This window comes from Sciurus vulgaris, assembly GCF_902686455.1.
Source record: "Sciurus vulgaris genome assembly, chromosome: 11".
NCBI classification, from domain to species: Eukaryota; Metazoa; Chordata; class Mammalia; order Rodentia; family Sciuridae; genus Sciurus; species Sciurus vulgaris.
Genome location: NC_136472.1, coordinates 70,485,933 through 70,498,194, shown reverse-complemented (window position 1 = coordinate 70,498,194; position 12,262 = coordinate 70,485,933). Strand labels below are relative to the sequence as shown.

General features: G+C 53.1%; 1 protein-coding gene across 4 annotated transcripts in view; it reads left to right on the top strand.

Moving 5' to 3' along the window:
• PDE2A (phosphodiesterase 2A) overlaps nucleotides 1-12,262 on the top strand; it is a 59,020-nt gene that overhangs the window by 25,805 nt on the left and 20,953 nt on the right. For all 4 annotated transcript variants that reach the window (XM_079103620.1, XM_079103622.1, XM_079103621.1 and 1 more), the window contains 2 exons: nucleotides 5,777-5,866; nucleotides 9,037-9,125. In XM_079103620.1, the coding sequence (XP_078959746.1) occupies nucleotides 5,777-5,866; nucleotides 9,037-9,125 (179 nt within the window). The remainder of the gene's footprint in view (nucleotides 1-5,776; nucleotides 5,867-9,036; nucleotides 9,126-12,262) is intronic.

The following is a 12,262-nucleotide window of genomic DNA, read 5'->3' as shown; positions in this document are numbered from 1 at the left end:
GGGATAAGGAGGGGGATGGGAACAGAGGGACGGGGTGAAAAGAAGGAAGGTGGGGTGGGGAATGAGAGGGGAGGAGGGAGGCAAGGCCTCTGGCAGGCCCTTCTTCTAGGGCTGGGCTACAGTAGCCCCTTCCATGTGCCCTGTGCACTGTTGCCCACCACCCCCATTCTCTCCTTCCTCACCCCCTCCTGTGGGGCAAGGGGTATAGAGTCGTCTTCAGAGGCTGGGCTGCCCTGAGCAAGGTTCTCCCTCTGTCCTTGGCCCCTTCACCTATAAAGTGGGATCATCAAAACAGGTCCCCCAGGGCTCCAGGAGGCTCTGAGGTCAGGTACACAGTGGATCTCAAGGTGTGGGTTTCCAGACCAGCCCACACCAACATCATCTAGGAATGAGGCCCTCATCCCAGACCAACTGGGTCAGAAACCCTGGCGACAGGGCCCAGGACTCTACATTTTGACAAGCCTTCAGGTGATTCTGGTGCTTGCTAATGTTTGAGAAGCCCTGGGGGGCACTGTAGCAACAGTAGGTGCTTGAGAAAGGAGCTTTCCCTTCCTTTAGACTGCTTCAAACAGAGCATTGACATCTGAGCTAACCCGATTGTGACCTAGGTCTCTATCCTGACTCCCTCTTCAGACTAGGTCTCTCAAGGGTCACCAAGTCTCTTGCCCCAGCCTGACCCCTGGTCCAGCTCAGCCTTGCTGTGGGGAAGTTTAGAGGAATAAGATGTTAACATGCATACATGGCTCTTCTCTGAGTATTTCAGGCACCAGTGTCTGCTAGAGGCCGCTCCTTGGGCAGGTGGCAGGCGTGGGAGGGTGGGGAGGAAGGGAGGGAGGAGGAGGAGGAGCTGCCTTGTCCTGCTTCCTTGTCTTCTGTCCCCCTGGCCAGGCATGCTGTGAGTGCTGAGAAAGGAAACCTGGGGTGCTGGGTTCAGTCTGGGGTCCCAGGCTCAGCCAAAGGGCTTCTCTGGTCTGACCCCCTAGGAGGCCTCCTTTGGGGTGTTCTACTGGTTCCCCTAACCAAACAGCTGCACTTGCTAGTGGCTGAGCCCAGAGATGGGCATGTTCTCTTTTGCCCTTGAAGTGCCCCATTCTCTGGAAAGATTAGAGAACGTGTGTATCGCCCATCAGAACAGGGGGCAAGGTGCAAAAGTGGATCCCAGGCACCCCCAGTTTTCCCCATAATGGTCACCTTCCTGAGCCCCACCCCCATTCTGCAGGGGGTCCATTTTGGGTCAGGTGCTTTCTCCTCAAGCTCTCACGATGACTGCTTGGAGGTCTGGGGGAGGAGTGGGCAGGAGAGTTGGGAGCAGGTAGGGACAGGGAGTATGCGGGAGAGAGAGGGAGAGTGGGAGGAGAAGCCATCCGGAGGAAGAGGGAGGATGCGGAGGTGGAAAAGACTCAGAGGCAAGACAGGAGAGAAGAATGTGGCAGAGATGGACCTCAGCCGAGGGAATCAGAGAGAGGGATCCACTCGGAGAGATCGAGGAGCCCGACCCAGAGAGAAGGAAAGAAGAACAGGCCATGGGATCTTGGAGGACATCCCAAGTTCCTCCCCACAAGCCATGCAGGGGACCCAGCACAAGCAGAGTTGGATAAATCTGTGTGGATAGTCCCAGTAGCACAGCTTGAGACTCAGGAGATACTTGACTCTTGAGCTTAACGTTATTTCTTCCTGAGGCCAGCGTGGGGGCCACATGAGGCTACATTCAGAGCAGGAGGCATGGGCTGTAGGTGCTGTGCAGTGGGGAGGGCAAGAGGAGGGTTTGTGGAGGTGGGAAACGACATAGAGGCTCATGGGGATGGGTCAGGAGAGTGGCTTGTGACAATGACCCTGAGCCTCAAGAAGGCCACCAGTCCCTGTGCTGGTGGTTCCAAAGAAGATAAGGTCAAGGTCTCTGGTTTCATATAATCTTAGGTTGTAAGGAATGAGAAGTATTCAGTACAGACCCTCTCCTCGCCCCACATGAGTGCTGAAATGCTGGTCCATGGATCCAGCTCCAGGATAAGACCCCAAACCTGACTTCAGAGGACCCCTGACTCAGAACAGGCTCCCTTCCCTTGGTACCTGAGGAGAAAAGCTTGGCGTGTGGCATGGCGCTGTCTGCGGTGCTGACGGCCCTACCTCAGACCACAGAGCAGCAGGTGGGGAGCTGGGAGAGCAGGAAGGTTCCATCCCTCTATTCATCTGCCCATCCCCCAGCCCACCATCTACCACCCACCCATCCACCCATTTTTCCACTCACCCACCCATTTACCCATTCATCCGTCTTCCCAGTCACCCACTCTCATTGATTTAAACTCTGAAACCATAGAACTCTATGCAATTCAGCTGGAAAGGCCCATTTTTACTAATGAGAAAACCAAGGTTCAGAAGAGGAAAGGGGTGTGCTTCAGGCCACACAGAGCTTCTGTCGTCAATCTGGGACAGGACTAGAAATTGCTGTTCTTTTCTATACACCACAGATTCTCCCCTGGGGTCTAGGAAATTGCCTGGTTGTTATGCCGATATTTACACTGGTGTTTGTTCAAGAAAGCTTTGAGGACAGGAAATGTGACTCCTTCACCCCACCCTGAGTCTGAGCTTGGTGTGCACACATGCCTCACTGCTTACTGGTGGGTGCATTGGACACACAGTCGCATTTCTGTGTGTGTACATGCTTGTGTGAGGGTGTATGCACACGGGCATGGGCAGGGGTGTACACCTGGCAGTATGCACTTATGTGACATGTGTGGATGGGCATACCAGAAAAACTGGCTGTGAGTTTATTTTTTATTCCCTCTTCCTTTAGAGATCTTTGGGGCTCCAGCTCAGACTTGAGCCTGGCTCCCCTCCTGTGTTTCCAGTTCAAGAGTATCACCACTTTCCATTTGTAGCTGCTTCTCACTGATGTTCCCCTCCTTGCTCCTGCTCCAATTCTCCCCAAGTTTTCTTTTCTGCTCCCTCGCCATTATCCTGCCTTTGCCCTTAGAAGTCATGGAAAACTGATCAATCAGAAGAAAGGCCAGACAGGCAACCACCAATTCAAGTAAAGGACAGCTCGGGGTACCCCCCAATCACAGCAAAGGGCAGATCAAGGGGCCCACCAATCAGAACAAAGGACAGATTTTTCTCTCTAAGCCCCCTGGGGTGAGAGATAGGGGTCTGGGTGCAGAGCAGGAACCAGACAGGGGCTAGAGATCCAGAGATTTGGGCTCTGAATCTGACTCTGCCCTGACCGACTAGATGATCACAGATAGATCATTGCTTCTCTTTGAGTCTCAGTTTCTTCGTCTGTCAAATGGGGAGACTAAACTGTCTGAAGTCTGTGACTTTGAAAAATTTCTCCTCCTATATTAGGCTCACTTCATTGCCTTGATTTCTTTTCCCCAATTTCCTCAGCATGCACATGTTAGATGTCACTGAGGGAAGAATCTTTCAGAGGTCAGTTTGGTGACCCACATGCCCCTGCCCCCTGCCTCCAGGAAGGAATAGTTCTACACCAGCACCAGCATCTGGGGCCCTGGCCTTGGAGCCCCAGTCTAGGGAATCTGGGTCTGGAAGACTATATTCTGAGATTATCTGGGGCATCTGATCTTTCCCCCTCTTGGTCTTCAGCTTTGACCCAGTAGCCTGTGTGTGCGCTGAGCAGGTATTATTGGAGCCCTTGCCTGTGAATTCATGAGCCCCTGGGTTGGTGTGCACATGCACCCAGAGGGGTCAGAGGCATGTTGGCTTTCTGCGAGGAAGTAGGTGTCTATGGTTGGGTGGTGCCGAGGGTGTGTGAACTGTGCTGCGCAGCTCCCAAGGGTCACAGGACAAAGGATTCAAACTGGGGATTGTGTTGTTTGAAATCAATGGCTTCCAGTGTCCAAGGGCAGACATCGTCATGACCAAGATGCATCTTTATTTTCGAGCAGGAGAAGAGATGAAAGGGAGGTTCGGGGCTGGGGAAAGCCATGCCTAGTGGGCATTTGGGAAGAAAGTTCACTGCTGTCCCCTTCCTCCTGGGAACACAGGATTGGGTGGGGTGGGTGGAGGGGGAGAACTGTAGCCAAGAAGACTGAAGAGTGAAATTTGGATCTGAAACCCAGACTGCAGGCTTCATTTAGACTCCAGAGCAGGACTTCCCTCTGCAACCTATCTCATAAATGGGCATTCATCCCATTCTTGCACACTCTCAGAGATGAGGAACTCACTTCCTCCATGTCTCCTGGTGGCCTCTGCCTTTGTACTACGACTCTGCTGGGAGGAAGATCTTTTATTCCACTGGACAGGCACCAGCCTCCTGTGACATTCTATGAGCCCCAGTTGCCTGTGGGGCCACAAAGTTCAGTTCCCCCACCTGGAGTATCTGAAAATTTGAAGTTGGAGACTGAAAACCTTGAATCTACTCTGTTAAGCTTCCTAGATTATCCAGTTTTAGTCAAATGCAGGACTTGGTTTCCAATTCTCTGCTTACATGGATCACATCCTCTGCATCCTCTGGAAGAGTCTCATCTTGTCCTTACCTGGTGTACAATGAACTAAGGATGGTTTAACCAGAGTATAGAAGTGGAGGAACTGTCAACCTCCTTATCTGGGTTAACAGGTCTCTATTAATGTGGCCTGTAATCTCAACATTTTTATTTTTGTAAGTCATACTTAACACTAGAGGCTCTTGTTGAGCTTGTAGGCTGCTAAGACCCTCAACCTCATGTCATTTTCACATGAATAGGGGGCCAAAGCCTGCCTCTTTCAACCTGCAGTTAATCACCTTGCTTTCTGAACACAGACCTAGCCATCCACAGGCAAGACATCAGAAAGGACTTCCAAGGGCTGGGAAGAGGGCATGACTGAGTGGATGCTGTGAGTCACCAGTCTGCTTTGGCCCTGGATCCCCTGTTCCATTACCTTTCTCTTTGATCCCTGTGGCTCTGGCCAAGTTAATAGAGCGAGAAGCAGGGACCTTTGTTGTCTCCGTTCCGGCTCCCCAAGGACGAGGCCTGTTTCTGAGATGGGAAGGCTGCGAGGCAGTCAAGGCTGACTCCTTCCCTCCTCTGGCTGCAGGAGTGGCCCCAGCGAGCCTCTCCCAGGATGTGAGTCTGGGCGCCCCTCTCAATCCAGCCCTCACTTGGCTGTAAAATGAGACCTGCTTCCTCTGGGGAGAGTCAGTGGCCCTGCTGCAGGGAGTGCTTGGCTAAGCGCCTACTCTGTGCTGGGCACTCCCTGAGGCTCGTTCAGTCCTCAGTTTCATTTTTATTTTCATTTGTGTGTGCGTGCATGCGTGTGTGTGCGTGTGTGCGTGCGCTCAGTTTCAGTTACTGTCCCTGTTAGCCTGTAGGGGGCAAGAGCCACAGTTGCCCCCAATTTACAGATAGAAGACTGAGGCTCAGTGATTCAAATAAGACAAGCTGCTGATATATAGAGAGCCAGGTATCAAGTTTAGGTGGGCTCATTTTATTTTTCCTCGTTATTTACTCTTTTTTGTTTGTTTGTTTGTTTTAATGTGTTTTTTCCTGCTTTTTCAGAGTTGTCCTCAATGAAAGGACAAGAGACCTGGGGGCCACTCCAGGTTTGAGCTCTTAACTCACTGTGAGGTCTTGGCTAAGTCCCTGGCCCTCCACCGAGTCTCAGTTTCCCCATCTGTAAGACAAGGGGACTTGGGCACTCTATGGTCTTATATTGTTTAATTCTGAGATCTTAGGATCTGGGGATTCAGGACTGAGCTGGGGGGTTTGTGTTCACAGCCCTCTGGGCACACCGGGCTGCCCGGGCCTGCCCGACAAAGCCCTCACTGCCTTTTCCTCTCTTCCAGGATGCTTTACTGAGCCTGGGCTCTGTCATCGACATTGCAGGCCTGCGACGGGCTGCCAAGGAGGCCCTCTCAGCTGTGCTCCCCAGAGTGGTAGGTGCCCAACCTTGCCCTGCACTCCCCAGCCTACCCTGAAGCCAAAGCCACACACAGGGTCAGGAGGAGGGAAGAGGCAGGGCCTGCCCAAAGGACCCTGATGGGGAACTGGAGGGTCAGGGTATGTGCCCTAAGAGGGCTCACTGGAGGAGGAGGACTGTAGCTAACACCAGAGAATGAACTTGCTTAAGAAGCCCATAGTATCTGAGCCAGAAGGGGCCTTAGAGGTTAACTGTCTCAGGTAATGGAGGGGATTCACTAGGTAACAGGACTTGATGGAATGGGGTGGGTTTTGGAACATGTGCACAGGAGGTGTTGAGTGTGGGCATGAAGAACTTCCTGGATGCCAAGTCTTGGAGGTGCTAGAGGGCTCGGCTTTGATGAATGGATCTGCACTGGGTTAAAGTGTCCTGCCTGGAGACAGCCTGGACCAAAATGGCCCTTAGTAATCTTTAAGCTTCTCTCTGTCCCATCCCAACACCATGCAGATTTGGGGCAGGTAGAGGGTGGTATCCCTGGTCACATGAGCCCTGAATGCTTTATTGGGGAGATTGTGTCCCTCCTTGGTGGCCACAGGCCTCTTGCAACCTGGCTTTAATGGCTATGGTTCACCTCTTGAGAAGGAGGGTCAATCAGCAGGGTCTAAGTTGTGCCAGATAGAGAAAAGCAAGGGACTGGAGTACGACTGCAGTGGGGGATCTGATCTAGCCTAAGGGGTATGGAAGACTTCTTGGATTAAGAGATGCCCAAATTGAGTCCTGAGAACCTTGAATGTCCTCTCCCCTACTCTCACTCGCAGCCAAGGGCAGCCTCTATTCTGGGAAATATCGCCAACTCAGGATGTGACCTTCTTGCCCCGCCAGAGCCCATTGTCCCTGAATCTGCATGATGGATGAACCATCAGAGGCCCAGAGAGGGAGGACACTTCCCCCAAGGTTACACAGCATGACAGGAACAAATGGACTTGGCACCTAAGCACCCCCATTCCTCTCCTCAACTCTGTCTTCTCCAAACCTCCTAGAAGTTCAGTGCCCAGGAGGAGGGCTAATGACTGAGCTTTATTGAGCATGACATTGGTAGGAAGTGGGTGGTGTGTTGGCACCCAAAAATAAATTCTCCATGGAGGAATGGGATTGAGGCAACATCTGGCCTGGGGTGGAGGCACATCTGGAATAGGAGAGTTAGGGGAAGCTGGCAAGGCAGTGTCCACAGACTGGTCCTGAGGACCTTGAGTCTGCCCTGGGAGCAGGAGGAGGAGGTAACTAGCTAGGTTTTCACAGGCTGGATGCCCTAGTGGCTGTGCCAGCATAGATGCCCTATGCTGGATTAACTGAAGTCCCAAAGCTGGGGGCTGGGATGACAGTTGTGATCCAGGCAATGAGGTGCCTAGGATATCAGAAATGTCTGCCCCGGTCCACCCAAGAGACCTGTCATGAACTAGAGAAGCCCTGACGTTAGGGCTGATTCCTGGCCCACAGGGAGGTAAAGCAGGCGAGGTCCTCTGTTGCAGGGAGGGTGCGGCGGTGGCGAGGGGTCTCCCCCCAGCCCTAGGGAGGATTGCTGCCGGCACCTGGCTTCCTCATCAGCACCCATTGTGGCAGGCAGCCCCGATGCAGATGGTGCTGATGTGTCTGAAACTGTTCCCTCCTTCTCTCCAATACACTCAGCTAATTTTAACCCAGAGGGCTGAATGAGGGGGAGATGCGGACATCCGGAAGTAAAGTGAGACTTGTCCCCCTCCACCCACAGGATTACCACCCTCTCTCTGTGAGGGAAGACTCTTTGTGTGCTCCTGGTGGGCTCTCAGCCTGTTTGGGCCAATACCTCTGGCCCATCCTGGCTGCTGAAGAGAATGACAAGAGGAGCAGGTGGCCTCTTTCCCAGAATTCTTTCTTCCTGAACTCTTGCCTGTAGCCTTATCCCAGGAGGATAAGGGGGTGCTGGGTCTTGCCTGCATCTGCCACTCGCAGTCCCCTTGGGCTCTGTCATTCCCATCCACCACCCCTTAACCTGGAGATAGTGCTGGGGCATCTCTTGTGGCCTGAGAGAGGGGGGCTGACTAGGGAAGGTATGTGGCCCCTCACAGTCCCAGAGGCATTGAGGGTGGGCCTTCAATACCAAGCACCATGTTGCCTCCTCCCAAAACTTCCCTGTTGCCCGCAGCAGAGGAAAGCCCCCTTCAGCCTGCCACAGAGAAAACTGCAGAGTTGAACAGTCGGGCTGTGCAGTGTGGGGTGGGTGGGGACCCCTAAGGGTCTCAGGTTTCTGCTAAGAGCTGATGTGGGGTTTTGCCTGTGGGTCAGTGAAAGCAACTTCTGCCAAGACATGGCCTGCAACAGAGGCCCAGTGCTGCTCTGGGCTCGCGGGGAGGCAGGATTGAAGAGCTGAAGACTTGACAAGCTTCGAGCAAGAGCTTTGATCTCACTCTGGGGAGCGATCCATCCAAAATACAAATCTACTCATCAGGTTCACTGCCTGCCCTGCCCCCAGCTCTGCTTTTAAGGCCCTTCAGGCTCAGGCCTGCTCACCCCGAGCAAACCCCTGAACCTCTGGACCTACCTACACACCTGGTACTTGACTCAAGTACCGGTTCTCTCTCCCATCTGCTGTCCCCAAATATGCCCAGTTCTCATTCAGTTACAGCCTAAAGTTCTCTTCCTCCAGGAAGCCCTCCGAGACCCCACAAAGGTGGGTGCAGTGCCCTCTCTGCTCTTCTCCTGGCTCTAGTCACAGTCTTGCGTGTGCGTGTGTGTGTGTGTGTGTGTGTGTGTGTGTGTGTGTGTGTGTGTGAGATGCTGGTTTGCTGAACGCCTGAGGCTGGAGTCTGGAGGGGAAGTATCCAGGAGTGGAGGTGACTTGTTTGTACCCAAGCCTTTCAAACACTTTGAATTTAGGGTAATCAGTTAAAAAAGTTGGCAGATTCACGGATCAATCACTCTCTGGCCAGAACCCCTTCCAAGATGAGAGGGTGAAGTGCTCAGTTTATAAGGGTATTTTTCTACCTTGGCTGCATGTTAGAACCACCTGGAGAGTAAGAACAAACAAAAATGTCAGAACTCTGCTCCCAGAGTTCTAACCCATGACTTTGCCATATAGACCCTGTGTACAGACTGGGGCTGGGCAGCTGGGGACCTCTCCAGAGGGCTCATTAGTGCCTTTTGTCTTAGGAGACTGTCTACACCTACCTGCTGGATGGGGAGTCCCAGCTGGTGTGCGAGGACCCTCCTCATGAGCTGCCACAGGAGGGGAAAGTCCGGTAAGCCATTCCCTGCACCCCCCTTGCCCTCCTGCACTGCTGAGGATTCTCAGAGTGAGAAGGCTGAGGCTATGGCATCTGTGAGTTTGAACCTATCCCAGCATGTCACGAGAGCTGCCCATGGTGCCTTGCATCTGAGAATATAGAAATCAGAGGTGCATTCTGGGCAGGGCTCTGGAGCCCCACTGCCTGGGTCCAAAGCCCAGTTCTATGTTTACTGTGTAATGTTGGGCAAATTGTACAACCTTTCTGTGTTCCGTTTTCTTTTTGTGACACGATGATAATTGTAGTACTTGTAGGTATTAAATGCATTTAACACATATCAAGCTCTTAAACCAGATTGATCCATGACGAGGGCTGTCTGTTTGATATTATCATTATTGACAGAAGATCAGAATCAGGGACTTTAGGGTCAGGGCTCAGTATACTACAAGTCCCCTGATACCTCTGAGCTTCCTCATTTTATACATGGACAGGAGACATATTTCAGGCCACATACCAGGTGTGAGGTTTCCTTGTTCCTGGGTCTGTGGGGTCAGTAAGAAGAGGGGACTTGTCAGAGAAGGAAGTACTGAGCCAGGGAGCACAGGGCTGGAAGCTCAGGGTAGAGTGGGCACTGATGGGCATGTTCCCAGGTGGTGACTCTCCCCTGGTGCCACGTGGTTTCAGAGAGTACCTAAGACTTCAGCATCCCATTCACAGAGGCCAGGGGAAGCGCTCGGCTGGAGATGCTGACCCGCAGTCCCGAGGTCCCTCCTGGCACCCGGAACCCTGGATTCTAGGACAGCAGTCTCTTCCTGCACCCCAGCCCATGGAAGTAGTCGGCTTCTCTCCAATAAGCCAGAGCTTTTCCACCTCCTCCCCGAGGTCCTTGGAGCGGGTAGCTGTGACCCTCTCTTTTAGTTTCTCTTGGCAACTTCTCCGTCAAGGACTGTGTGAACAAAGCCACACACTGTCTCCTCTGGCCTCTGTGTTCCATCTGTAAAATGATGGGATAGGACTGGAAAGTCTTTGGAATCTTAAAGGAAAAAATGCTATAAGAGGTTTGGGTGTAGTTCAGGGGTAGAGTGTCTGTTTAGCAGGCACAAGGGCCTGGGTTTGATACCCCATGGGGGCTGTAATGTCCCCCTTCCTCCTCTCAATCAGTTCCTCCCACCTCTAATCCTAAAGAACTTTGTTTCATAAGAGCTTAACTCCTCCAGGAAGTTTCCCCCAAGCAGCCAGGAAAGGCCTTCCTGGGAGGGATGGTGGCAGAGGGGGTGTCCTGAGGGCTTGCTCTGCCCCCTCTGGCCTGCAGCACCCACCTCCAGCTGCTTGCCCCTGAGGGAGTGGGTAGTGTCTGCAGTGCAGGCGTCTCTGAGGGTCTCAGGTCCTCTGCACCAGCAGCCATTGAGCATTCTCCCCACAACCACCTTAGACCCAGTAAAGCCTTTGGAAAAGTAGCAGGGAGAAAGGCAATTAAAAGTGAATGCTTACCTGCAAATAGCCCAGAGTTTATTGGAGATGGGGAGGCAAGGGCCTGCTGGGAGACAGGGATCAGGTTCCAGGAGGCCACTGTGAATCAGGGAAGGAGGAGGCAAGAGAATGAGGATAGGGGTATCCCAGGGACACAGAGATCAGCGTTCATTCAGGTTGACAAGGACCTTGGTTTGGGGGTGCAGGTTTAGGTCTAATGCTCTCCTCCAGAATCTCTGATGTGCCTGCCGGCCTGCATGTCCAGCATACGGGGTCAGGTGCTCAGTTCACCTCCACCTCTAGAAGTGAGAGGCCCTGGGCTGACCTGGGCCCTGCTCTCAGGCACTACCAGCAGGATCAGGGCTTTAAACGTAGGTGTGTGTGGAAGAGGCAAGAGTGCTGGAATGGAGGTGGAATGCGCTTGGCTTCTAGTTCATCCCTGCCTCACTGTGTCCCACTATGTATTGACTTAATGAGATAATGGGTGCTAGTGCTTAGCACAGTGCCCAGCACACAGAAGGGATGGCTAGTTGTCCAAGTTCAACCAGTAATTAATTTTGGGTGACCTTGACAAAATGGCTCTCCTTCTGGTTCTAGTCTCTTTTTCTGAGAATTGGGTGAGGCTGGATACAGGTTTTCCCAAGTGGCAACCCTGTGGCTTTGATCCCATCAGAAAGTGGAGGCACCTGCAGGTTGAGATGTAGGTGGTGGCAGGGTGGGGGTGCTTCTCCAGGAAACCCAGGACCGCTGGTGGGGCTGGCAAGAGCAACAGCTGTGACACGGAGCCTGGATCATAAAGGCAGATAAGGCCCAAGGGGAAGGGGCAGAGAAGAGGCTAAGGGTGGCGTAGGGAGAGGCAGGGTGGAAGTGGGTCTGGGTGGGAGTGAGTGAGGAGTCCCCTTGAGCCCTGCTGCCCCACCTGCAGGCTCTCAGATGCCCAGCTCCACCCACCAGGCTTCCTTCCCACTGGGCTTGCTGATGCTGCAGGCTCCCCTGCAGGATCCTCCCCTGCCTCATCTCCATCTCAGCCAATTCCATTTTTCTTTGGTGGCCCAGCCAGAGGCTCTCTTCCACAAGCCTGATCCACAGTTCCCTGGCACTGAAGAAGATCCAATCTTCAAAAAAAGGGATCTGGTCATAGTGGCCTTCCCAGGGATGGATCTGTCCACAAGTAGAGTCCTGGGCTGGGAGTCAGGAGAACTGGGATCTAGGACACACTGCTGCGATCACAATCCCATGTTCTCTCTCTCTGTCCCTGTGCCCCCACCCCACCCCAGTGCTCCGTACAGAACCCAGGGCCATATGTGTGCTAGACAAGTGCTCTGCCATTGAGATACATCCCCAGGGCCCCCGTGCTATCTCTCTGGACCTTGATTCACCTATCTGTGAAATGTTAAGGTTGAACATTCTGTTATCGTCGTCCAGCTCTAAATTTTAGGGGCTGCAAGGGGTCTCAGGGCTAGAGAGGAGAGAATCCTGGGAGGCTTCACCTCTCTTTTGTGGGTGCCCCACCCCAATCTTACAGCCTATTTCAGCCTCCAACCTGCTATCTTCATCTTCTCCTTGCATCTTTTGCTATCCCAAAGCCTACGATCACACACCACAGAGTATGGGAGCTCTCAGGCTCTGCAGCTACCAAGGGAACCCTGCTCAGGCTGGCAGCCAATACCATTAGGGGCCCA